We start from the raw sequence: 27,609 nt of genomic DNA, 5'->3' as shown, positions 1-27,609 counted from the left end.
CGTTATATCTTAGTATTTTTTTTGTATTGAAATAAAAGACGGACTAATTAGAATCACTATTGTTTAACCCTGTTCATCACATCTCGCTTGTTCTACTAAATTAGAACTCACCATAGCATTAATCTCCACTCTATTCCTCTCCAAGTTATTCTTGTCGCTGCGAAGTGCTTCTACCGTCTTCTGCATCGACTCCTTCTCTTGCAACATTTGGTGAACATCCGCGTTGGCTTGGTCTAGTTTACCTGATTACAAACATTATAATATGTTTATTATAAACTCTTACTTTGGTAGAAATAATTATGGAATTGAAATATAATTTGAAAAATAATGTTCGTTAAATGAAATCTGTTGAGTGTCATAAGAAAAGATAGAAGGACCAATTCCAGCATCAAAACTTTTAAACATAATCGTTTTTAGTCTTATATTATTATTACATTATTTACAAATTCTAAAGTTTAGTATGTTGATGAAAAAAAATGTGTACGACTAAATAAAACAATATAAAGTAAATCTTACCTTGTAGATCCTGGACTTTGCTTTCCAAAGAGGCGACATTGATTTCAGCCGCTTCGCCGTGTTTCCTGCAAGTTGCTAACTGCTCTCGAGAATTCTGCAGCTTCACCTAAAATATTTCTTATCTCAAGTATCTTGCGGATCACGCAATATTTTCGAAAGACATGCCATTACAAGATAACTTGGTGAACTTTCAATAAAATAAATTTCAAAAAGAACTCCATGCTTGAAGAAAAAAAAATTCGCGTGAAAGATAAAAAGATTCCTTCGAGCCGGATTTGAACCAGCGACCTATGGATATCAGTTGCTTTACATCTACAGTCCACCGCTCTACCAACTGAGCTATCGAAGGCTTGAGAGCACGCGCAAAATACGTTATTACAAATTGCACACCGTAATACAATCTATCCTATATTGTAATGTTTTATCATACATAATTTGTTTGGCCCGTTATGGATACACAGATTTACTTTCACATTATTTTTTATGCTCCATTTGAGTAGTCACTAACATAAAGGTAACTAAAACAAATAAATAATAAAAAAATAAAATATGATTTATTTTATCTCCACAAATAATATACTAAATTACAAAAGATCAGTTGAGAATAATATGGTACAGTTCGTAATTAGTCTACCTAAGCCGAGGCCTGTATCTTCAACAACAGGTTCACAATAGGTACCTATTGTCAACGTGGTTTGTGAACGCTATTTTGTGTGGACTCAAGTAATAGTGCGCAGATGTGTGTGTATGTGCGTGTATGTGTGTGTGTATGTGCGTGTATGTGTGTGTGTGTGTGTGTGTGGATGAGTTTATGCGCATGTGTGTGTGAGTGTGTATGTTTGAATCTGTATGAGTGCCAACAGACGTAAACAGACTATGATTTTAAAAATCAAAAGACTCGTAGTGGTCAATAAGTAAAAATAAATAAACAAAAATCTTCTACTTACATATAAAACTAAATTATTAAGTTATTTATATTATTAAAATTACATAGATGTTTACATATTTACAATACATATAAAAACTATCCTAGTAAAACTAAAAAAAAAACGAAATTTAAAAAGCGTCAAAAAATTCATCCCCGTTTTTATTACTATTATTGAATTTAAAATTATTTTGACGTAAATTATTTTTAATCCGAGCTATTAACGAAATCGTCGTAGATATCAAGATTTATATCTCCAGTAAAGTGCCTACTCAAATAGCTGTATAAGTAGTTAATTACTTGTTTACAATAATTATTTCTTACTTGCAACTCATGTATTTGTATCTGATACTTGTGAAGCGCAGCCTGCACGGCTGATATTGTGCTCTCTGCGAATGCCGTCGCGTTGGCGTTGGTTGGTATGCGTTTTGGTGACCTGAAAAATACATTGTGATTTTCTTTTTCGAATAAACATTGTGCGACATGGATAAATATATCGGATACTTCGGATGGTAAAACCTCAGACAATACAAACTTTTTTATTATTATTAAATTGACGAAACTCTGAATGCGAAACTATGCTGCCGGCTTTTGCCGCACAAAACCGCTAAGCATCATTCCGGTTGTGACTGTCACATAAAAGCGTTTTATGTGAAGTGTTTTTTGGCGTTAATGAGTTGCCATACACCACACTTCACGGTTCCTTTGTGCGGTAAAGCTAGCGGCTTTGTATGCCACCGGGTCGGCACCGGGTCGGTACGTCGGCTTGGGCGGGGCTTGGACTTTTTGTAAGAGCCTTGGGATAAAAAAAGTCACGAAAAAATTCGAGAATTCAGAGCTGTTTAAGCTGTACATGCGGTTCTAATGATTAGCACGCTGGCTGAGCCACACGTTGCCTCGCTCCTGCTGTGTGACACGTTGTTACCTGTCGTGCAGATGTAGATGCGCGGGATGCGCGGGCGGCGCGTCGCTGTCGGAGTCGTGTATGAGCGCGCGCGCCACCTCCTCCAGCGCCGCGCGCATCACGCTGGCTGAGCCACACGCTGCCTCGCTCCTGCTGTGTGACACGTTGTTACCTGTCGTGCAGATGTAGATGCGCGGGATGCGCGGGCGGCGCGTCGCTGTCGGAGTCGTGTGAGAGCGCGCGCCACCTCCTCCAGCGCCGCGCGCATCACGCTGGCTGAGCCACACGCTGCCTCGCTCCTGCTGTGTGACACGTTGTTACCTGTCGTGCAGATGTAGATGCGCGGGATGCGCGGGCGGCGCGTCGCTGTCGGAGTCGTGTATGAGCGCGCGCCACCTCCTCCAGCGCCGCGCGCATCACGCTGGCTGAGCCACGCTGCCTCGCTCCTGCTGTGTGACACGTTGTTACCTGTCGTGCAGATGTAGATGCGCGGGATGCGCGGGCGGCGCGTCGCTGTCGGAGTCGTGTATGAGCGCGCGCCCACCTCCTCCAGCGCCGCGCGCATCACGCTGGCTGAGCCACACGCTGCCTCGCTCCTGCTGTGTGACACGTTGTTACCTGTCGTGCAGATGTAGATGCGCGGGATGCGCGGGCGGCGCGTCGCTGTCGGAGTCGTGTATGAGCGCGCGCGCCACCTCCTCCAGCGCCGCGCGCATCACGCTGGCTGAGCCACACGCTGCCTCGCTCCTGCTGTGTGACACGTTGTTACCTGTCGTGCAGATGTAGATGCGCGGGATGCGCGGGCGGCGCGTCGCTGTCGGAGTCGTGTATGAGCGCGCGCCACCTCCTCCAGCGCCGCGCGCATCACGCTGGCTGACCGCTGCCTCGCTCCTGCTGTGTGACACGTTGTTACCTGTCGTGCAGATGTAGATGCGCGGGATGCGCGGGCGGCGCGTCGCTGTCGGAGTCGTGTATGAGCGCGCGCCACCTCCTCCAGCGCCGCGCGCATCACGCTGGCTGAGCCACACGCTGCCTCGCTCCTGCTGTGTGACACGTTGTTACCTGTCGTGCAGATGTAGATGCGCGGGATGCGCGGGCGGCGCGTCGCTGTCGGAGTCGTGTATGAGCGCGCGCGCCACCTCCTCCAGCGCCGCGCGCATCACGCTGGCTGAGCCACGCTGCCTCGCTCCTGCTGTGTGACGTTGTTACCTGTCGTGCAGATGTAGATGCGCGGGATGCGCGGGCGGCGCGTCGCTGTCGGAGTCGTGTATGAGCGCGCGCGCCACCTCCTCCAGCGCCGCGCGCATCACGCTGGCTGAGCCACACGCTGCCTCGCTCCTGCTGTGTGACACGTTGTTACCTGTCGTGCAGATGTAGATGCGCGGGATGCGCGGGCGGCGCGTCGCTGTCGGAGTCGTGTATGAGCGCGCGCGCCACCTCCTCCAGCGCCGCGCGCATCACGCTGGCTGAGCCACACGCTGCCTCGCTCCTGCTGTGTGACACGTTGTTACCTGTCGTGCAGATGTAGATGCGCGGGATGCGCGGGCGGCGCGTCGCTGTCGGAGTCGTGTATGAGCGCGCGCGCCACCTCCTCCAGCGCCGCGCGCATCACGCTGGCTGAGCCACACGCTGCCTCGCTCCTGCTGTGTGACACGTTGTTACCTGTCGTGCAGATGTAGATGCGCGGGATGCGCGGGCGGCGCGTCGCTGTCGGAGTCGTGTATGAGCGCGCGCCACCTCCTCCAGCGCCGCGCGCATCACGCTGGCTGAGCCACGCTGCCTCGCTCCTGCTGTGTGACACGTTGTTACCTGTCGTGCAGATGTAGATGCGCGGGATGCGCGGGCGGCGCGTCGCTGTCGGAGTCGTGTATGAGCGCGCGCGCCTCCTCCAGCGCCGCGCGCATCACGCTGGCTGAGCCACACGCTGCCTCGCTCCTGCTGTGTGACACGTTGTTACCTGTCGTGCAGATGTAGATGCGCGGGATGCGCGGGCGGCGCGTCGCTGTCGGAGTCGTGTATGAGCGCGCGCGCCACCTCCTCCAGCGCCGCGCGCATCACGCTGGCTGACGCTGCACGCTGCCTCTGCTGACACGTTGTTACCTGTCGTGCAGATGTAGATGCGCGGGATGCGCGGGCGGCGCGTCGCTGTCGGAGTCGTGTATGAGCGCGCGCGCCACCTCCTCCAGCGCCGCGCGCATCACGCTGGCTGAGCCACACGCTGCCTCGCTCCTGCTGTGTGACACGTTGTTACCTGTCGTGCAGATGTAGATGCGCGGGATGCGCGGGCGGCGCGTCGCTGTCGGAGTCGTGTATGAGCGCGCGCCACCTCCTCCAGCGCCGCGCGCATCACGCTGGCTGAGCCACGCTGCCTCGCTCCTGCTGTGTGACACGTTGTTACCTGTCGTGCAGATGTAGATGCGCGGGATGCGCGGGCGGCGCGTCGCTGTCGGAGTCGTGTATGAGCGCGCGCGCCACCTCCAGCGCCGCGCGCATCACGCTGGCTGAGCCACACGCTGCCTCGCTCCTGCTGTGTGACACGTTGTTACCTGTCGTGCAGATGTAGATGCGCGGGATGCGCGGGCGGCGCGTCGCTGTCGGAGTCGTGTATGAGCGCGCGCGCCACCTCCTCCAGCGCCGCGCGCATCACGCTGGCTGAGCCACACGCTGCCTCGCTCCTGCTGTGTGACACGTTGTTACCTGTCGTGCAGATGTAGATGCGCGGGATGCGCGGGCGGCGCGTCGCTGTCGGAGTCGTGTATGAGCGCGCGCGCCACCTCCTCCAGCGCCGCGCGCATCACGCTGGCTGAGCCACACGCTGCCTCGCTCCTGCTGTGTGACACGTTGTTACCTGTCGTGCAGATGTAGATGCGCGGGATGCGCGGGCGGCGCGTCGCTGTCGGAGTCGTGTATGAGCGCGCGCGCCACCTCCTCCAGCGCCGCGCGCATCACGCTGGCTGAGCCACACGCTGCCTCGCTCCTGCTGTGTGACACGTTGTTACCTGTCGTGCAGATGTAGATGCGCGGGATGCGCGGGCGGCGCGTCGCTGTCGGAGTCGTGTATGAGCGCGCGCGCCACCTCCTCCAGCGCCGCGCGCATCACGCTGGCTGAGCCACACGCTGCCTCGCTCCTGCTGTGTGACACGTTGTTACCTGTCGTGCAGATGTAGATGCGCGGGATGCGCGGGCGGCGCGTCGCTGTCGGAGTCGTGTATGAGCGCGCGCGCCACCTCCTCCAGCGCCGCGCGCATCACGCTGGCTGAGCCACACGCTGCCTCGCTCCTGCTGTGTGACACGTTGTTACCTGTCGTGCAGATGTAGATGCGCGGGATGCGCGGGCGGCGCGTCGCTGTCGGAGTCGTGTATGAGCGCGCGCGCCACCTCCTCCAGCGCCGCGCGCATCACGCTGGCTGAGCCACACGCTGCCTCGCTCCTGCTGTGTGACACGTTGTTACCTGTCGTGCAGATGTAGATGCGCGGGATGCGCGGGCGGCGCGTCGCTGTCGGAGTCGTGTATGAGCGCGCGCGCCACCTCCTCCAGCGCCGCGCGCATCACGCTGGCTGAGCCACACGCTGCCTCTGCGCAGCCGCACCGCTCCTCCTATTTACAAATGCGATCTTTGGTAGAGGTACTAGGTCTGACAACTAATAATACTTCTCGCTTGGATTCTACGCCGCAAATAAAAAGACCCTTTAAGCCCCCCGCGCACTAGGAAGCCAGAATATTTGCGCAGCCAGTTAGGTATAACAGCCAATCATCAAAAGTCATCTTTTTAAAATTCGGAAATACGTCTGGCTGCACTAGTGCGCGGACACTGGCGGCAACCACATACATTTTGCCAACACCCGCTCTGGCTACGGGTAGCCAGCTGACTGCCGTTCAATCAGGCGCGTTGTGTTGGCTGCCACAGCCAGGATATGGTGGATGCCTAATGCGCGGGCTCCCATACAACGTCAAACGTTTTACTGGCCGCCCTAGTGCGAGGAGGGTTTTAGATATTATATGCAAAATATAGTATTTTTGTAGTCAACGGGACGAGATTGGAAAGCGCTTCTTCACTGCCTAAGGCAATGCGGGCAATAGACGGTAGACCCGATACACAATCATGCTGACTATACACACACGTCTTTCGTAAGAAGGTATTTCAAGGCGATTCAGGTTTACCTACTTAGTATTTCAAGGAAAATACACCGAAATTATAACAACCCAAAACGTTTCTACTTCACGCCAAACCACGTACTTATTCAGGCAAAGCCATCACAATAATATAGCAATAGATGTCAAACACGCAAGCCAACACTAAGACCTTTTGCAAATTTTAGTCAACACCTAATACAAACCCTAGTAGCCTAGTGCCGCTTAGTGGTCTAGTGAAGCTTCTTACATCACACAGATTAATACCTTTGAACCACGCTAAACTTGATGACTTGGTCTAATCGTTTTAGAATTTGGCTACAAGGAACACGGACCTTTTCTTCCAAGGTCAAGAGGGTTCAGTTTCAGTCTAGGATAAAACTGTTGATTAAAACTCTAAAGATCGAAATCTCTTACATGTAACACAGAAATCTGTAAAATATGGACATGAAATGTTTATTTCCTGCAAGGAAAGTTAAAAAAATCAGGATGCTAGTAAGAGCGTATCATATCTCTCTTAATACTCATAGAAGGAAGACTCAGATAATCACCTAAAAAATTATAAAGGCACTTAACTAATCCAACTACGTTTTCACACTAGCAATACTAAATCACTCACCAATTCCTGCAGTTCTCCGAGCAGACGTTGTATCCTCGCATCTCGTTCTCTCAACTCTGCGAGAGCAGAGTCTCTCTGCGCTGTCATATCGCGCAGATCTACGCGCATACCCTCCACAGTATACGGGCCTGTTCCAGTAGTTCCATGACCTTGGGATCCTTGGAGACCATGAGTATGGGTCGCGTGAGGGCCTTGGCCTTGGTAACCAGGTTGGGAGGTGGTGTAACCTGGTTGGGTGGCCTGGTAGCCGGACTGAGAGGCCTGGTAACCACCTTGTGGCGTTTGGTAGGCAGCCTGGTGAGATAAGGGCTGGTACTCGGGCTGTGGGAGTTTCAGTGTGGTTGTATTTTTTTATATGATACGATTTGTGAAAGGTTGTTACAACTGTTCTGTGTAGATTACCTAAAGTCACAAAAAAACTGGAGTGTTCTAAAATTACACCAAAAAATATAGTAAATGGAAAAAATACATAATATAAAAATAGTATATAGATCACAATCCAGTTTGGACTTACCTTAATATTCTGAGCCGCAAACACATTGATGGAATACCCGCTGAGCATGCCCACCAACTCCCTAGCATTAGAATCGAACTCATTCTTCACACGGTACAGGTCTCGTTCAGTGTTGGTCTGCAGTTCAGCAAAGTGACGCTTGACGGCTACTACCTCACGCCAGAGACTGAGCAGGCGGTGGTGTTCGTTTGAATAGTAGTCATTGAATGCCTGTGGTAAATATGGTTGTGTTATTTTGGTAAAAAGTAATGATGTGATATAAAATTGCATTGATATAAAATCTACAATAGTTTACTATTTTCCATGAATTCTATTATTCTATTTTTGACAATCAAGTATACATGTTAGTGTTTTTATACAGACAAATGGGGCAATAAATACTATTCCATGTTATATTTTTTACTTACGCTTTTTGCAATAATTTTGCAATAAACATAAACATGTTAAACATAATTTTAAACATTTCATTTAATACTTGTATGGAAATCAAAGTGTTTAATAAACTTTTATGTCCTGTTTAAGTTTTTTTAATGTGACTGAACGTTTCCTAAATAAACTGGAATAAATAAGCATCAATTACCAAGTTTTTTAGGGCATAGTAAAGTATCTGACCTGTTCCTCATCCTTCCACTCATCTTCCTTGATGGCCATCTCGTCCCGCAGAGCCTCCCAGTCATTGGTGAGCTTCTGCAAGTCTGAGGTGAGAGCCTCGTTCAGTTGGTGAGACTCTTCCAGTTGGTCTCGGAGCAAGTTGTTCTGCTGCACCAGTTTCTCACACCTAGGGGATAAAATTAGGTTGTAAATGTTTAGGTTTATGTTCAGCCTTAGCTGTACTATAATAAATTATGAAAAACTTAAATTGAATTATAAATTCCTGTGTTAGAAGAGGTACTTGGCACTCTATCAGTCGATTTAGTGAATCAGTTGAAATAAAATGCCTAAGACGACCCACTGACCGATTTGGGGGTATAAAATACAATAGTATGGATTATCCCGAGTGATTGATTAAATCTATATCTGTCTTCAATCAACTGATTTGCTACCTTCAACAAGCAAACATAAATTCACCAGCAACTCACTTGCGTTTCTCCTCATCCAGGCGCCTCAAGGCGGTCTCTAGATCCGTGATCCTGGCATCGGCAGCCGACACGGCAGCAGACGCACAGGTGCTGGCGGAGGGCGGCGGCGGCAGAGCTATCCCGGACTTGACCGGCGGCGGCGCGCGGAACGTAGACGACGCCGACGGCTCGCTGCGTGGAGTCGTCTCCAACATCTGGCTCTCCAGCTCTGAGCATCGTTGCTTGTATTGCAGCACCTATTTTCGAATTTAATAAAGAAATACTAACACTTTTAATTCAGTTTGAGATGAAATGTTTTGTAAATAAAACGTTCACTGATAAATGACTGATAACGATATCTGACATTTGTTAACAACTGACAAGCGTATGTCATCGTTTTTGACGTCTATTGTAACGTTCAGTAATTTTATTTAAGAGAAGAGAGAATGAAACGTCGAGGGCTACGAACTCTCCATAAATACGAAGCGTTGCCTACAAGATATAATTAAAGAAAGTGTCTTTCTTCTGTCTAACTAAATTCACAACCGAAAATAAATTATGATGTGAATTTTCAGAAATAAAGCGAGAAACCACTTAAAATGTTCTATCTATTTAAATAAGCGTGCAAACAGATATCATTAATTTCCTCGACAAGTGCTCTATTGGGATAACATTTTGCTGCTAGTTTTAACCTTGGACTGAAGCCTGGACACCAATGCGGCTTGGCCTTGCTGCGCTCTGCGATAAGCGTCGAGTCTCCGCTTATGGTCAGCAGCCTCACCGGCGAGACGAGCGCGCAGCTCCTCGTTCTGCCTCCGCAGATCGCTGCTGACGCTCCCCCCCGGAGAGTCCATCTCCGGAGGACTGTCCAAGGACTTCTATACAATCAAGACAACATGAAATAAATAAGCTTGTTAAAAAATACATGTAGGTATCACATGTAAAACTCAGGTTGTATTTTTTTGAATTAGGTAAGTTGATGCATGGAATCCTACCTCCTTTTTCAGCCGTTGGTGAGGAAGAGTGCTCGGAGGCCGCCTGCCGATAGGAGCCCGAGCGCTCCGGGGCGTTGTCAAACCTTCCCTGCTCGGCAACTGGGGAAAATTTTCGTAAAAATCCATATCAATACCCAGAAATTAAGTCTAAAACATACATATTCCTCATCCTACTCCTCAATCATTAAAATTGACAGCTAAATAGAAGTGAAACAAATGCACAAACAAGCAAGAACTTCCGTTCTTAGATTTGAGTCAGGTAGGTAATTAAAAGCCACATAATTAAAGTAGAAATTAATTTAGAAAGAATAGCGACCTGAAAAGTAACTTTCTTCTTAACCTTCCTTTGTTTCATTTCTAAATAAAAATGACGTGCCGACTTAAATTCGAAAGACATTTTGCGCGAAAGCTTAACTCATTCACTTATCTACGATTTTCACAAAATAAAACGTCCACCACCCCGAGGAAATAGAAAGGAGGTCGTAATAAAAAGTAAAAAGACAACATTCTGAGGTGTGGCAACAGTGAAATTGCGGTTTGCACTGCAGAAATAAGTCGGGCGAGCGTTCTGTAGGGCGGCAAGAACACTGGCTATCGGACTAGGCATCTAATTATCACCGCCCACAATGCAGTTAGTCAGCGAGACCCCTTGCGAGGTGAATAAACCTGTCCCCTTTCAGTACTAAACAAACGAAATAAGTAAAGTTTGTACCTACAATTGTTACAATCAACCCTTACATTACTGACGATGATGTTTCATTTCGATTAGTAATCATGTGTATAGTAGCTATAGGCTGTCTACCCCTGTCTCCCCACTCTCCCCCAATACGGAAGTACCTGCAATCCATAATGGGCTATTCATTAATTAGGGCTAACTATAGAACATTGTAACATGCATGACTTAATTAAACGTGAATTGTATTTCAAATTATGTAAATAAAGACATGTGAGCAACTACCCCTTTGATAGAGTTTTTCTAGGATCAGGAGATGAGATTTCATGGCTAAGTAACATCCTCATGGATCAGTCGATCAGAAGAAGCAATACTTGGTCTTGATGGTGACCATCCTGTCATAACGAATCTCTCTGCGTTTCGGAATGAACGTTTAACATCTACGGCAGTCATCCATCACGAATGGTCGGAGGCCTGAAAGTCTGATAACCAGTCTTACCGAGGGGTTTATTCCGAGTTATCCAGGTTATTAGGAGGTCGGAAAGGCAATCGCCCCTCGTCTAGAGATTGGGGTAGATACTTTTATACTTATGGACGCTGCTTAATAAGGTACTTATAAATAGCTGCGATTTTAGAAATATTTAATCTATAACCCATAACCCATCCTACACATCCTACCCACAACCCATATAAAATAAAGAATATAATTAGATGAAAGTCAGCCCCGGATCTAGGGGGGGGCAAGCCGGGGCCCATGCCCCGGGCGGCAAATTCAGGGGGCGGCAAAATCAGGCGGCTGCCTGATTTTAAATCCTACATCACAGATTACCATAATAGTTACCTACAGGGCCGTCTTAACCTGTGGTGCAGGGTGTGCGAATAACCCGGGCGCCTCCGTCTCAGGGGCGCCGCGGGACGCCCCACCACCAGGAAATTTCGATGAAATTACACCCGTATGATAAGGAAGTTCCATTGTATCATGATACTGACAAGCAAAGTTTCTAAAAAAGTCGCCTTCGCTTTGTTTAATTGATCATTTTGATTATTTTTCACTTTTAACATCCTCCAACTAAGTGAAAAATTCTCGCTCGCTACGCTCGCGGCTAAATAACGATTTATGTGCCTACTGTTTTTCTGGTGGTTTATTATTTTTATTGACGCACCGAATTAACGAACACAAATGGCACTCGCTCTAATCACGGTTTTTTTTTATTTGTACATAATTCCCTGTTTAATTTGTGAGTCTTCAAACAAATAACTTAAAAAAGTTCGCGCTCGCTACGCTCGCGGCTCTTTGTTGCTTGGCTATATGCCTGCTTAATCAGGTACTTTTGTGTCGTAGACTCAAAAATTTCGCGCTCGCTACGCTCGCGGCTCCTTGATGCTTGGCTATATGCCTGCTTAATCAGGTACTTTTGTGTCGTAGACTCAAAAATTTCGCGCTCGCTTCGCTCGCGCAATATTACACAATCGTTACCTTGTTGCCTTCATAACTTAAATCCACGCTGCCTTACCTTTTATAAGTCAAATGTAGCAAAAAAAAATTTATGGTGTCCTCAAAAACAAAAAAGTTTGCGCTTCCGACTACTTGTTACTTTACAGGGCTTTTTAAAACTTTACTTTTTAACTTTTTGTGTACATTAAATCTGTCTCGACTTTCATAACTTAAACCTGGCCAACTGTTTGAGCCTACAATGATTTGGACACATTTTTTAAGTCCTTTACCTACCAAAAAAGTGATTTTCGACGTAAGTACCTATGCGGGGCGGCATTTTTCAGTTTTTGCCCCGCCAAAAAAAAATTGAAGATCCGGGGCTGATGAAAGTATTCATATTTTATATTTATTTGACACATGTCTTAAAATAATCTGTTACGTAGTAACACAAAAGGCTTTCAGATAGCTGAAAGGGGCTGAAAATAATTTCTACTTAAATATATTCTTATTGGAACACAAAATTATTTTTACCTTGGTATCCATGCAAGGCTTTCTTTTCCATAGTGCCTAGTAAAGTTCGTAGCTCAATGTAGGTCAGGCAATAGGTCAATTACCTTAAACTATCGTATGCCATTCAACCACTAGTAAAGTTAACCTTGCTGAACTAGGCGTGTAAACAAACCATCTAATACTAAAATAATGTCAAATAAACACTTATTTTATTTCTATTTTAAAAGGCTAAGTAAAAAACTCACCTAACTAATGTGTAAAGACGAAAAATTCCATGCTTCTTGAAAGTATTTGATTGAAACTTTGTGGAAAAATTGATAATACGCACGTATCCTAGCAACGCAATCAAGGCGTGTTTTAAGTTATGTCAATGAATCAATCGTAGTGACGAATTTTGATAATATTTTACACACTTTTTAACATTTTAGTGAAATATTACATACACATTTTACTTATTTATTTAACACTGCTTACTTTTAATGATAACAATTGAATTGTTTTTCTACTCCACAAGAAAATTACGTTCCATTTTTGAAAATTGTAATCCTAACTTTTCGCACGTCCTTTAGCGCCTGATCCAATAATCATAGCAGCCAGTATTGCGAACACTTATTTTATGTTTTTCTTGATATACATACTTCTTTGTTGTCTTGAACTTAATACCTATTTTCACGTGTTCACAGGTATAACTCATGGGGTAGACTGTTTAAAAATTAACAAATATTGTTATTTCGAGGGGTGTGCGTTTCGCTTGACTGATCACCGTCCCCTATTAGTACAGGTGTACTTGCCGCAACGATACGACAATGATAACACTGTTTTTTACTTGGGTTCCTCACTAAAAAACATGTTATTGATATGCCTACGACAATTAAAGACACTTCAATAGATTAAATGGACATAAAATCCTAGACAAAAAGTTATTTAGCATTTAAGTTTAACAGAATGCACACGAAATTTATTAGACAGGTAATCCTATCGAAACTTTGAGGGGAAAATATACGGAATTCGTGGTTTAAATTGGGACTCAATGCTGACCTAATTTCCACTATCGATTCGTAGACAGGCCGAAAATACACCGCGATTTATAAGGAAGTTAACCACAAAGTTTAAATTAAGTTATTTCGTGTGTTACAATAAGCCTTCCCGCTCACGTCAGATTTTTTGTAAGACATTCTAACAAGTATTTTCTGACCGACTTTTGTAGGACGTATGCGTTGCACTATTGTTTTCGGAGGGCATCCTGTACGTGATTCGATAATGTGCCATTAATTTACTTACCTAATTAATATGTTTCTAATAATTATAACTTTAATTAACAGTTAGTACAGAACTTATCAGGTCGCATATTATCAGACAGAAAGACGAATACAATGACATATCATAAACATCTGTGTAATGAGTTACGCCCTCCGCCAAGACGAGACGTGCAAGATCCTATGTACCCCAGAGGTCCTATACTTAGGGCTGCGGGATTGTTCGAAAGAGTTACATAGAACACGACGGCCTACGACGGAACACGACGGTTTTTAGTCACCGCTGCTAACCCACAGAGCGGGAGGGGATCATTTGATGATTTTTGACGTCGTTAAAAAATACCTATACCTACCTACTTACATCTGTCTCAAAAGTAAATAATACCTGGAAGTTGAATTAAATATTTTCTAAAGTGACAATTGACTTTTTGTACAAATATGCGGCAGATGTTTTTACAAGATAGCAAACTACCTATCTATTACAGACCTACTGATTGAATATCGGAATGTAACGTATTCCTATAAAACAGTTTTACTTCATATATTTAATCGTCCAAGTACCTTTGCCTAAGACAGTGTTTCTTTATGATGAGTTGTAACATTGCTTATCATTACGTTACAAAAAGAAATAGGTACGTATTAGATTACCTTTTACATAGTCATCGATTGAACATTTTCTGCCGTTTAGTGAAATACTTATACTCAAGTTACTCACTTTTATTTACATACTAGCAGTTTAGGCGTGACAGAGCGACAGTCAGGCCGAGGTAAATTAAGTAACATGACACACAATAGTATAAGTACCTTAACATCTCCCGAGCCTTTTTCCCAACTATGTTGAAGTCGGCTTCCATTGCTTCCAATCTTACCGGATGCGGCTGAGACCAGTGTTTTATAAGGAGCGACTGCCTATCTGACCTATTCAATCCAGATATAAGTACCTAAGGATTCATAAAATTACTTGTATTATAGGTATATATTGTTCAACAAGACAAACTAGGAAACTATTTATAACGAGCACCCAATGGCTACAAACTTTATGACCTAGGTTCTGATTAATAATAGTAGGTACTAGTGGAAGGTGTTTGTAAATTATTGGGTGACCTGACCCAAACAGTTGTGTACCCTAATCACACTCCTGTATTCTAACTTATTGAAGGTTTTCAAGTGTGCCTGCAAGTTCACTTCACTAAGCTTGCCTTTTCATGACACCACTCGAGCACGTTTTTCTAACATTCCAATAATTAATAGTTAATGCGAAAATCCTAGCTAAATACCTACAATAACAACTGCTTATAGCTGAAATCCTCAGTACGATACGTGCGTGTGCGTCACTCTGCGTGCGACGGGTTCAATGTCCGATACAATCCGTGATAAGCGTCAAACACAAATTATAATCAAATGTTAGTTGAAGAAAGGATTTAAATAATTTTGGAAGTGCTTTTTTATATACTTTTGGAGCTACCTTATGTTCTGTCCTTTTAATTAATACAGGTAGCTCCTTCGTATGCCTACCTGGAACTTCATATGTCTACGGAGCTACGAAGCTACGAATTTACGGCTACTACGCTTACTACGAATTAACGCATCCACAATAATCAGTTTAAAGAACACTATCTGTTCATTGCATCATAGTTGTTTTTATATATTTATATAGGTATATGTATCTAGGAACATTAGGTATAAATTATACAGTATTAGTAATGTACGTATTGTTTATGTAAATATAATATACAGTTATTTTATTTCATTTTTATTTGTTTTTTAAATTTCTTTATTTACATACCACATACCTTTTATTTTTATTTTCCTTTCGGTATCCAGGTATGCTGGTAGTGATTTGTTCAGAAATAACCATTACCTTTGAAAATATTTTTTTTCCTGTCGTCTTTCTTTATACAAAAATTCGTAAATTATAGACATATTACCTCGTTGAAGCGGGTGTGCCATACTACTTTTTGTAAAGGCTAAATACACATCTTTGTATGATTCGGTGACTCAGCTACTACTGAAGGCTAAGTATAAGACACCCGCTTTCGTGTGATAAAACATCTACCTATGTATACCGTTTTTGTAAGCTTTTATTCAGCTGAATAAAAATTTAGCAGCATGCAAAGTCCCTAAGCCCTAATGTTCAATGGCTGAATGAAGTTCACTTTTATGTGTATAATGATTGCTGCATGCTCAACATTATACCTATCATCTCCGTAACTTTATAAAGGGTGTTACAAAATAATAAAAGTAATATTTAAGTGGATGCTTCGATGTAGTGGATTTTATTAACATGACTTTTTGTCTTTTCTTAGACACCTATTGGGTTTCAATGTATGCCCATTTTGCAAGCGGAATTAATTATTTCTTTAATTTTTATGAGTAGGTTTATAGATGTTCTTATCTGGTAGCGTTTTAAGTTAGTAAGTTTATACTTATAAAGTTCCAAAAAGAGCCCATCTGCTCCTTCAGCTTTATATTTTTTGTAACATCCTGTAAAAATACACTTTAAAATAATGTCGTGATAGCTCAGTCTCCTTAAACAACAACTGCATTCACGAATCGATAAATTATAATGTCATAACAATAAAAAACGGGAGCGAATGCATTACGTTATCTTATCCGAATGTTATTATTGAAAGCACTGCAGTAACAATATTATTGTAGGCAGTATTTATAGAACAGTTGTCGATTTTTGAAACGATAGCTCTTGGCTCCAAAATACATATATTTTTAGGTCTTTTTAAAATTCAATTTTGCTTATACATTCTGCTCCTATGTGTTGGTAGTCAGCAGCATCGGTTCACTGGGCGGTTTGAGAAGGACAGTCGCAGTCATTTCTTTAAAATCACTAGTAGGCACTCAGTTGCGGAAAGACTGGAATCTGACGCCAAGATAATTGAGAAAAGTTGTTACTAAGAGGTTGATACGCAATTAAATGTTCAATAATTATGAAGATGAATTCCCTGAAGAATTCTTACTTACCTACTCTTATAAATAAAAAATAATGATCTTAAACTTACTCGCATACAGAGCCAACTTTGCTATCGATAACGAAGAACAAGCTCTTTGGCAGATTGTACTTTGATCGTCTGATTGATAACAGTCTGAAATGCACTTTGGCCCAGTGGACTTTGTCTCGATAATAAAGGACAATAGGTAAAGGAAATTGGTAGGTAAGCCAAAGTCGAAAGTCCTTTTGTGACCCTAAAAAATATCGTTCGATAGATTTTATGACATAATATAAAAATATTCAAGATAAAGTGAAAACAAAATAATCCCCCGGAGACTATTATCGAGGTGTAAGGTGATTAGAAAGAACGTGATTATTTCAATCGTCATTTGTTTTCCTTTCAAATTAATCACGTTCAACGTCCAAAGGGGTATAAAAATTTACTATTCGTCATCACTAATTGTCATTTTAATTAGGTATTTATTTGAATTTTGAATCCATATGTGAAATTATATTGGATATCCTATAAATGCTTTGCAATGAGCGATGTTCCGTTCTTTTCAAACCGGGAAACCCGATTACCCGTGGTAAGACTGGTTGTCAGATGTTGTCTTCTGACTACCCGAAAAGACTGAATGTTCAAATGACTGCGGCGCGACCCACCCATGAGTGACAACATAGACATGAATTTCTAAGAACGGCATTTTGCCTCAGTACAGTGTTTTTTCGATAATCGAATATTTATTATGTAGGTAAGCAATAGCATTATACGGAACCGGAGTGCGTAAATCCGACTCGAACTTGACTTGTTTTTATTTTCGGTGTAGGTAGTACAAATAAATAGGTCACGAGTGTCGCCAATTTTGCGGTCTATATGATAGAATACCTCATATTTTTTTATTTTTGCGGTCATCGCCGAATATGATAAGGTATAATATCCAAGAATTTTTACTATAAAAGAACGTGCCACAAACTTGTAAATATATACATACAGTGTACTTCGAGGTGTTGTTACAGTAAGTTACTTTATTTTAATTACTTACAGCTAATAGCTAGTTTTACTCCAATCTCTAAAATCTAAAGGAAACTATACATCATCAGTGCTTTTGGCTTAATTACAGCCGGACGTTTTTTTTTTTGTATTTGTCTATTTTGCATTAATCTTCAGCCTTTTTATCGTCCTACTGCTCAGGCCCAGGCCACAGGCCTCTGAAAACCCTCACCCAGAGAATAAAATGTGGAATGAATAGGAACGCTTCCCGTTCCTTCAATCTGCATCCTTTTAGTTACTGCCAGAATGGGCAAGCGGCAATAAGGCCAGTACCTACATTGGCGCCGGCTACCAGCTTTCTTTCTGTATACGGTCAGATACTCACGCAAATATGTCCATGTCCATGTTTATGTGAAGGTGCTTAAAACAATGGCATTGACCAGTATTATCTCTCCCCGCAGTTTCACCTAGGGTAATCTAGAAGTAAGTAGTAAAGGGCACTGAAGGGACTATCATAGGTAAAGAACTACTGGTTTCTAAAATTATCTTATTATATTTTCTTTTCAGACGAACTTCAAGATGTATTCCATTACCAACTGGAAGAACGCAAAGAAACCAAACTACAACACAAATGTGGATAAATTATTCCCGTATTCCGAGGTTCCTTACCTAGGAGAGTACAACTTGGTGAAAATACCAGTTTCCCTCAACAACCTGATTCAACATGTGGACTACTGGGGCGAGGGTAGAATTGTTTCCGAGGGCGGTATCACTGGGTTCACTAACTGCTACAACGTCCATCATCAGTACCACGTGGTGAGCGGTGGCGCCGACCGGGACAGTAAGATACCGAACAGGATCCCCGTCGCCAGCTGCTCCGAGTGCGACACCAGCGCCTACATCAGAGACAACTCCGTCATCACCGTCACCGTCACGGACGCGTCACGCATCAACACCAACTGTGCCAAGGATATCGCACGCATTGTCAACAATGATCTTGGCAGAGTAGTTGTGTATGGAAGTCAACCTGATTCAGGAGAGATATTAATTCTCACCATGGAACTACAAAAAAGAGCTCTTTACGCCTGTCCAGATGCCGATCTATTTGAAGATCTTCAAGGCTTAAAGTTTGTCAGCCATGTGGCTTTCCTAAATAAATTGGAATCAATTAATTATTTATATAAAAACATCACCAACTCTAACTATGAACGTGCCATCATGGCGACTCGGTCGTTAGCAGACGTGGCTGGAGGACAGATCATCGACAGGCTTATCAATGATGCTCCACGAACTGCCATGTCATACGCGTACAAGTTGTGGAACGGTGGGGCTCGCGATGTGGTTCGTAACTATTTCCCAAAACCATTTCAACACATTTTTAATGAAGACGCTGTGACTATAGCCAACTTGAAATTCCGCCAACCCTTGAAACTTGATGTGCATAAGGATTCCTACGGTGATAGACTAGTTTGGGGTGACAACGCCTGCGACTTGTCCAGTGAGAGAGTGAGCTGGAAACTCATTCCTGTTTGGGACAACGACGGCGTCACCTTCAAGCTGTACAACATTGACTGCAACATGTATCTGAAATTGGACGTGAACGTGGACAATATAGGAGATAGGAAAGCCTGGGGCTCGAACAATTCCGACGAACTCAGACATAGATATTACTTAGAACCCGGATTTAAAAATGGTTCCCTCGTATTCCATATTGTAAACTGTAAATACAATCAAGGACTGAAACTGGCTGTGGCTGTGGACGGATACGGAGACAGACTCCTGTGGGGCCACGGTTATGAGGGCGATATTGATGATAATCGCTTATGCTGGAATATTCAGGCTTTTTAAGTGTCAAACTTCTGTCTTACGGTGAATCTTATGTGAGGAATCTGGATGCGAACAAAGAACAGTGCGGCGCGACTCGAAAAAAACTAATATAACTTTATGCGAAATAGACCTTGCCTACATTTTTTCTTTCAAACATTGTTCCTTCACTTCTTATGTTGATAAAATTATGTTTAAAAACAAATGGTTTAAGTATTTCATTTTCTTTTAAAGTTCTAACTTTGTTTTAACACGTCGAAGACGTATGTACGTATGTGACATACGTAGTATGTGTACTTCAAAGTATATAGGTAGTAGTAAGTAGGTAAGTAGTTAGTAAACAATTGGTACAAGTTTGCAGTTGCCATATTTATTCCTGTAGTCAGACCTAGGCAGTCCAACAGTAGCTGATTTACGCACTCAGTATTACGCGAGTCGTTTATTTAATTATCAATTATATAGGCTGTTTAAAAGAATAAGTTATGACGCAAGTCGAGTGTGGTCCAGCGCGCTTGGCTATCATTCGGACATTGACTCACGTAATCTTATCACATTACCCTTTGTTATTGATTTCTAACTCTAAATATTATGACTCCAATTCTCTTGGTTTTTAAAAAAAGTTCGTCTGCAAACATAATTGTCCTGATTTTCGGGATCAGAAAGTATTTTATGAGAGAAAATAGAAAATTCATTGAAGAATTTGTTTCAATATTTCCGTAAATAAACGGTGCCGTCTTTTTATATTAAGTAAAGTTTTAAACACTAATTCTCATACCCCGAGCGTTACTTACGCTAGTAGAATGACTTGAAGTTCCAAATTAATGAATGCGCAGTACTTAAGTTTGACTTAAATATGACGAACAAAGGTTAACATGACGCGGGTCAAATAAAAGTCGACAAATAAGTTTTAATCAAGATCAGTATCCTAATTACAATAACAATTGAACATCTTTGAACAGAGTTATTGAAAATAATAATACATCAACTTATGATTTGATTCGACTATAACTGACTGATTCCCTGACAAAAATTGCTCAAAATATCCTCTGGAGCCTTATTCAAAATGGAGATATTGTTCAAGTTCTTTCAATTTAGGTCCTCATCTTATTTACCAAAAATAATTCACAAAACCTTCCAACCTTGCGGAATAAATTAGCAAAAATCTAGCAGTTTGAGTCCGGAGACGATTGTGTTTATTTGTATCTAATGCGTGCGTGCCTGATCGTCGAACTGGGTCACAATAAACGTTTACAACCAAAATGATAATCTTGCCGAATAAACGAACCGCGACGGGACCAGACGGCAGGGGTACTTCGTAAGACGTACCTATACTTAGTACTCCTTCTGGTAACCTGAATTTGCTAAATTAATGGAATTATAAAAAATATAGTACAGGTCAATACTTATATTTGAACCTTCTAGTAATATTATATTTACAAAAGAACCACATGGGGGCCTAGCTCGTCTGAAAGTGTGTCCTTATGAGAAAGATTAACAGGCCCCATCAAACTATTGCCGTTTGCGAAAAACACCTAAAACTTTCGAAGGCATAATATTATTAATTTACCACGATTTAATGGCGAAATATTTGTGACTACAAAAACCCGCAGTTTTTTAAACGAAGCCGTTCGCTCCCTATTTTTCGCGTGGCGAAAACTTTAGCTCATTAGTGTCAAACTTTTCGATAACGAACAGCTAACTGGTTATTAACAATACTATCTACTGTTATTATATCTAACTGGCAGACTAACTCAAGTTTTAAGTTTAATTTAAGCCCTATAGAATGTTCACTTCAGGTTTCTAGCCGTGAATGAAACTATAGATCCCCTTAATTGGTAATTGGCTTGTTTTACTGAATAGACTACATTAGTTAGTTGTTAGAAAATGTCTGCTATTGTTATAGTATTTAAGAGACTTGCTTACAGCTCTAATAGCTCTATTGGAGCACTAGAATGAAGATCTTGAATTACAATGAATGATTCAAGAACTGTGGCTTGTCTTCTGAAGTTGAAATGTGAATGTTAATGAATGGCTAAGTTGTAATTTTATAATGCCTTTGGAAAAAGCTGATGCTTCTTAGACTTTCGTTGATTTTAGAAAATATTGAAGTTCTAGTAAATACGTATTGATGTAGTCATGTTATTGAACTCTGGGTATTCATTCAATGTTTTCACAAACTTATGCCTTAACATGTTCAAGTATTTCAGTTCTGCTGTATTTTTAAGCCTTGGTACAAACTTATTCATAGATTCAAGACATGAAACAGTGCCATTTAAATGCTCATTATCTCTTTACACAAGGCTTTGCTGCTATTTTATGAGTCTCGTAAAACTTGCCACAATTTGCCAGTTCAACGTCTTGTTACAGCAAGTCCATGCAAATTACGTTGACAACTTGTGAATCGTCGTCGACATGAAGCCGAGCCGCTGCTGTTTCAACATTCGCATAATTTATACAGATATTGTCGTATAAGGAACATTCCTCAGGTTTCGACATGTCCCGTGACAGCCTTCCTGCTTCACATAAAATCGTCATGAATAGAAATCGTTCATTTAATCCGTACATCCGCGGTTCGTGACCGCCTCGCATGTCGCATCCCGACTCGCGAACTTCCCGCTCATAAATATCGTTTTATGTCACGTGTCAAAGCCGCCATCTTGGTTAACCGGTAAAATATAACAAACATAACTTTGCCGTTACCATACTTCCGTTTCAAAATTAGAATGCGTTACGCCCTTGACATAGAGTCCAAATTTTCGATGGGCCCATTTTTTATGTGAGTAAATTTTTTGCTGTTGTTTATAAAAATGGGAGTGCTCGTCTTCCTATCGATTGTGCCAACTGGTGCTTACCGCCGATCTCGATTCGTCGGCAATCGGTGAGCAATCGAGTAGATTACTCGAATTGTAACATCTAGTGCTGTTACAAGAGGTGTAACTTCAAAGCAACACGTAATTGAGTGTTGTTGCTTCGCTAGTTGCAAACAGGCAATGGTAATATTTTTGCAATTTTCCAGGTAATTACGGGCGTCATTTGCAAGTTGCAAAATGTCTGTTCTGACTAGCAACATTGCTCGTTAGACGGCTTGTCGTGAGTTTAGCCAGACAAATTATTCTTACTTTCAGTTAGAGCTGTTCTGACATAGACACTGAATTTTGTCGTGTATTTGTCATAATTGTGTTGTAATAAATGACTCAGAACTTTAGATTTTTTACTTGCTTTTGTTTCTTTATCACTTGGTCAGCGTCTTAATTGTAGTAGTTTATTCATACGACTACGAGATAAAAATGCTTGCAAATAAATAAGCGTAGCGTAAGTTGTTGCTACGCCGTCGCAGTCGTAGCAATGTCTGACAGTGTCTCTTTGCCAAGACTTTTCATATTTACTTCAACCGTGACATACCTACTGCGTATCATGAAAATTATGAGATTTCTAATACAAAAAGTTTTAAGTAGAATACACACCGAAGTACGTTGTACCAATTTGTCCCAAATTACGAAAAAGCTTTTTCTAAGATACCTTCCTTATGTAAATTTATTTGCGTTTACTACCATTCTGCCGAAAGATTGTCCCTTGCACGCACGTGAGTCTTGCAATACAGGTTGGCAACAACCGAAAAAATATTATTTTATGTGGAAACTTTTTATAAACATAATTCGTAAAGTTTCTAGAATACTACGATTTTACGCAAGTAGTTATCAAAATAATAATAACGTAAGTAGGTAAGTATCTACTTATTGTTTTTGTTATTGTGCACAGTTTATGTTTCGATAATGCGACTTGCAACAGAGTTTTATAAAACAAGATTAACTACATTTATTGGTGCATCTAGAGGTAAGATATACCGATATAGTAAAAATAGGTAAGTACAGAACTATTTACAAAATAAAAAGCTAATCATCGAAGCCCGAAATGACAATAACTAATTTGGTTATTAAATGATAAAGGGCCGCCAACTTTGCTTTAACAAGTCGCAAGCAATTTATGACATGCCACGAACATTTGTTTACCACAAGTTATGGCAACACTGCTCCGATTTCGGTCACCCCACTACGTTGCGTACACAGGATAATGTCATATTGTCATTGCAAAATTAGTTTAAAACACGAAAATTTTCAGTAAATCCTGTTTTTCCTTTTTTTAACTGCTTACTTATTTCTTCATGTCCGTTTAACCCAATACTTGATAGGTACCTAGAGAATAATATGTGGTACAAGTCTACCTACTCTGTGTGGAGTGTTATTTAATACAGGTACCTAATACAAGCAAAACAGATAAAAGAAACTAGCATAAAAATACATGTTTTCAGGATTTTCATGATAATAAATTTTAAAATGTCCTACGACAATTTCGAATTTGAGTTCGCACCCGAGCGGTCGACGAGTCAACATTTCCTGAAGATGAAGTGGAGAGGCGAAGCACGTGTCGACAGTGCAGTCGACAACATTTTATGTCATGGATTTCCGCTAAGTAACGCCGAATTCCATAATTTTAATTATTGTAAGTCAGATTGGTTTGCTACGTAACGTAGAAATATTTTTGACATAATTGTCTGTTTACAACTGTACCAAATGATTATAAGGTATGACAACACGCATCTAACTACTCGTACGATCAGAATCAATGCTTAAAAGGAGGCGTGTCAACTGCATACATAAATCCGGTTAGCCCCAGTGCTCTCGATACACAATGCTAACATGCAGATATCTTCGGCTTATCACAGCCTGAATAGTCTATCAGCCGACCTCCATGTCTGACATGGAGGTCGGCTGATAGTAGCCACATGAGTTTTACGCGTGAGGTGGGCTCGTGGTGGTGGCGTGGGGATTATCAGATTAATCGCCGTATGTGTACCACGGCTGATCTTTGAGTGGGATCAGTCAGTTGTTTGTTGTAGAAGTAAAACATTATTGAGCTTGATGCGTGAAGCGTGTAAGATTAAGATAGGTATAACTATCTAATAGGGCTGATTAGGAGTAGGTAGCTTACTATGTAATTCCGAATAACTTTTGAATAGGCAAAATACGTGGTTCTTGGTGCGACAGGTCAGAACGTTGTATATTCCTGATTGTAAAAAATCATTTTTTCATAATTTAAAACTTTGTTTATGTATATCGTCTTATGATAAACAAATACAAACTATCTTAAGAAAATATGTGCCAAGTTCAATGAAAATAATAACACCGGCTGTCGAGTTTATTTTTAATGAAAGTGCTTAGTATCAATTTGCAATTACAAGATAAATAAATTAGTAGAGATAACACCACTTTCAAATTACGATAAGTAATTAACTATTGCCACTTGCCAACACATACTTTTTAGATAATTATAAATAATGCTTGCCCTTAGATTGTCAATTGATTTCATAATTGTGACGTCATCTATCGAATTCCAAGTAGTTGAACAGATTATGTGGTCAAGACCGAATTAATGTTGTTTATTCAATGATTCAATTATACTTTCTCGAAAATTATGAATAATGATAATTAATAAAGGTCACTTTCGATTACTGAAAACAATTATGTTTCTTATACGACACTCATTAATTAAATCGATGCTATCAATAAAACTTCCAAGTAATGTTTATTTGTAAACGTTTAAGGAATAATACAAACAATAATCTCTTATATTACTCATTCTACTTTGTACGACATCTATTAAAAAGTCCGAATTTTAGTATGTTCTTTATACTTTACTAAAACGTTTCTTTCTACTGAAGCCTTCAACGAAACATGCTCCGTAAAGCACGTTCCATACGGTATGCGGGTAAACCCACGGGTCACTGCTACTCATATAAACTTGGCCTTTCCACGCAGCATCAGCGTGATACCGATACCAACTAAGTACGCTATTAATCGCGTCTAATTGCAACCGTTTACCTAACTATGTCATTATCACTAATGTTGTTTACTTGGAAGCTATTTTTATTTTTATTACCGTCCCCGTAAAATTTGCAGAACACTTTCTTAAAGAAAAGAAAAACTAGAGAAAGTGTTATTTTCACACCTCGTAATGAAGCCATCATCCTCTCAGCCTTATCCCAGTTTTATTTAGATGTCCGCAAACTTTTGATCGGTCGATATTGATAGTTTAATCGTACTTGAATCTTGAATTAATAATTGGAGATGAAGGATACTTAGTGCACACATTCCAACGATTATTTCTATCAGACCGACCAAAAATTTGACTGGTATCTATATATCCATGCATGATCTTAGCAAATCGTTAAACGGCATGGCAATGGCATAGACATGAATACAAAAGATTTCCTTACAACTCTATCCTAGCCTAGGGTCAAAGTTCACAACTAGTGAAACTATGGCAGTATGTTAACAAAATAAGAACCGTCTAAAAATATAACATCCTCTGATAATATACTAAAAAGGAAATTCAGTTCATTGCACACTTTTCAGCAAACAATCATTTGCAGTTTACTTGATCTCTATTTCAAGAGTACTTAGGCTTAAATTACCTTGGCAGATAGGGTATGATTGGTATATAGGTTGTAACATAATATTCCGCTTTCCGGTGCAACGAACTTGAATTAATTTATGAAATATTTAAGTAATAATTACGCAGCAAATTAATAGATGTTAGCAGTATACTTACTGATAACCCTGTTTACATGTCTAGAGATGCGGAAGTGTAAACTATGGCGTCGCAATTCAATTAGATCGATTTTATTGATTGATTGATTCCGGTAAATTGTTCAGACCAATCTTTGACATAACCATAATTCTCAAGAATTAAGCGGTCGATTTTAGCATAGGTTGACGGAAACCAGGTTAAGTATTGTATACTTTTAAACTTCAACATATACCAAACACTGGTGTTTACCTAGTAAGTATACCTAAAGTAAGTAATTAAGCACCGAAACTGAGCGAAGACAGGGTGCGTCTATAAAGACATTCAGTCAATATCTTTGCTCTTTTCCTGTCAACTTTGGCGAAGTCTGCAGCTGATGTCCCCGCTCTTTTCTTGTCAAATTTTTGGCGGATTCTGGGCCTTATCTGACCAGTTATTAAGAAAGAGAATTATCACACTTTAATAGTGACTTATTTTAATAAGGTTAAGTTATCCGAAAGAGGGGTAAAGGCGACATTGAACCTCCTGAATTGAATAATCGTCCTGTTCAGAAACGTTGTTATGATCATTTCTTTTCTTGTTCGAGTTCATTTACCTTTGTTTTATTTACGTTTCATATTGTTTACGATAGCAATAAAAACGCAATGCAATCTTGTTATTTTTGATGCATCGGTCTTTGTAACGAAAGGTTAAAAAACTCGTAGTCGTGAGAAGTTTACATTTGTTCAAAAAAATGCTTAGTTCAATATTTATCAATTCTTTCTTATTGCAATAAGCTTAAACATAATTTTCGCGCGTCAGGGATCTTAATAGGATGTTTTTATATTTTAATTTTACCGTAGCTGCAACATCAAAATAAACGCGCCTATTCTTAGCCTAAAAATGGTCATGTGACATTGAACCTTATCAAATAAAGAAGCCGCTGAATGTACCAAAAAAAAAACATCAACATTCAGTCAATTAATTACCAAATACTTAATTATACTATCAATGACAATATTTAAATATGATAATCGCAGTTTGATGAAAAAATATAAGTACGTAATATCTATCATGAAATCATCACGAGGGCAAAGTCCAAATATAATCATTTGTGGACAAAAATTCGGTGTAAATGTCAGTGTTGCGGATTTCAGACACGAGTATCCGGGTTCGATTCCTGGTTGGAAATGATCGGCTACGAAATATTATTAATATATGACGATAGTCATCTTAATGAAGAGTTTACCTAATTACCTACATCATTAGTTTCAAACACCTTAGTAAAACTGCCGATTCAAACGATTCAAAAAATAGCATTCTGTTAATTTAAAAAAGGTTACCTGTACAACTTTTTAATGAAAGGCATTTATAAGTCACTAACTCTATGCTACGCCTAATAAGGCCTACAATAGTCTAAGACAATGTTATGGTCGTGAATAACGATGAACAATCCAAATATGTATGTCTACAATTTTAATGGTTATTGCTAGTAGCTGTTAGATTCTTTATAAAGAACTCTGTCTTATCAAATAGTTAAGTATGAGATCATAGTTACTGACATGGTAACTGAGTGACCAAATAACATGAGTTAGATAGTGTATTTATTAAAATACAATAAACAAAAACAACGATAAAACTGTTTCTATGGAAATTCGATAGAATATTTGATAAGTAAATCACTATTTGAATAGTTTTCCACCTACTTACTGGAGATATTTCTAAGAATAATATAAATAGATTTTTTAG

At 41.1% G+C, this 27,609-nt stretch overlaps 2 protein-coding genes and 1 non-coding gene across 3 annotated transcripts in view; 1 reads left to right on the top strand and 2 right to left on the bottom strand.

The window, feature by feature from the left end:
* The window catches only part of LOC110375327 (rootletin), a 62,061-nt gene that overhangs the window by 28,955 nt on the left and 5,497 nt on the right, over positions 1 to 27,609 (bottom strand). Inside the window, exons 2-21 of the mRNA XM_064037934.1 lie at positions 9,664 to 9,762; positions 9,361 to 9,546; positions 8,690 to 8,925; positions 8,223 to 8,388; positions 7,611 to 7,820; positions 7,097 to 7,417; positions 5,796 to 5,943; positions 5,647 to 5,752; positions 5,345 to 5,473; positions 5,043 to 5,171; positions 4,744 to 4,869; positions 4,446 to 4,574; positions 4,155 to 4,280; positions 3,857 to 3,985; positions 3,555 to 3,683; positions 2,964 to 3,092; positions 2,367 to 2,495; positions 1,766 to 1,877; positions 517 to 622; positions 112 to 242 (exon numbers count right to left, since the gene is read on the bottom strand). Coding sequence (XP_063894004.1) covers positions 112 to 242; positions 517 to 622; positions 1,766 to 1,877; positions 2,367 to 2,495; positions 2,964 to 3,092; positions 3,555 to 3,683; positions 3,857 to 3,985; positions 4,155 to 4,280; positions 4,446 to 4,574; positions 4,744 to 4,869; positions 5,043 to 5,171; positions 5,345 to 5,473; positions 5,647 to 5,752; positions 5,796 to 5,943; positions 7,097 to 7,417; positions 7,611 to 7,820; positions 8,223 to 8,388; positions 8,690 to 8,925; positions 9,361 to 9,546; positions 9,664 to 9,762 — 2,976 coding nt within the window. The remainder of the gene's footprint in view (positions 1 to 111; positions 243 to 516; positions 623 to 1,765; positions 1,878 to 2,366; positions 2,496 to 2,963; positions 3,093 to 3,554; positions 3,684 to 3,856; positions 3,986 to 4,154; positions 4,281 to 4,445; positions 4,575 to 4,743; positions 4,870 to 5,042; positions 5,172 to 5,344; positions 5,474 to 5,646; positions 5,753 to 5,795; positions 5,944 to 7,096; positions 7,418 to 7,610; positions 7,821 to 8,222; positions 8,389 to 8,689; positions 8,926 to 9,360; positions 9,547 to 9,663; positions 9,763 to 27,609) is intronic.
* Positions 777 to 865, bottom strand: Trnay-gua (transfer RNA tyrosine (anticodon GUA)). The gene is given in 2 exon segments: positions 777 to 812; positions 829 to 865. It is a non-coding gene; the product is annotated as a tRNA-Tyr (tRNA).
* LOC110375342 (microvitellogenin) lies at positions 17,347 to 19,372 on the top strand. The gene is made up of 2 exons (XM_021333418.3): positions 17,347 to 17,497; positions 18,040 to 19,372. The coding sequence occupies exon 2, from the start codon at positions 18,052 to 18,054 to the stop codon at positions 19,318 to 19,320; it is 1,269 nt and encodes a 422-aa protein (XP_021189093.3). The 5' UTR covers positions 17,347 to 17,497; positions 18,040 to 18,051; the 3' UTR covers positions 19,321 to 19,372.

The sequence above is a fragment of the Helicoverpa armigera genome, chromosome 14, assembly GCF_030705265.1.
Source record: "Helicoverpa armigera isolate CAAS_96S chromosome 14, ASM3070526v1, whole genome shotgun sequence".
Lineage (NCBI taxonomy): Eukaryota > Metazoa > Arthropoda > Insecta > Lepidoptera > Noctuidae > Helicoverpa > Helicoverpa armigera.
Note: the sequence above shows the minus strand (reverse complement) of the source record. Positions and strands in the feature narration are given on the sequence as shown.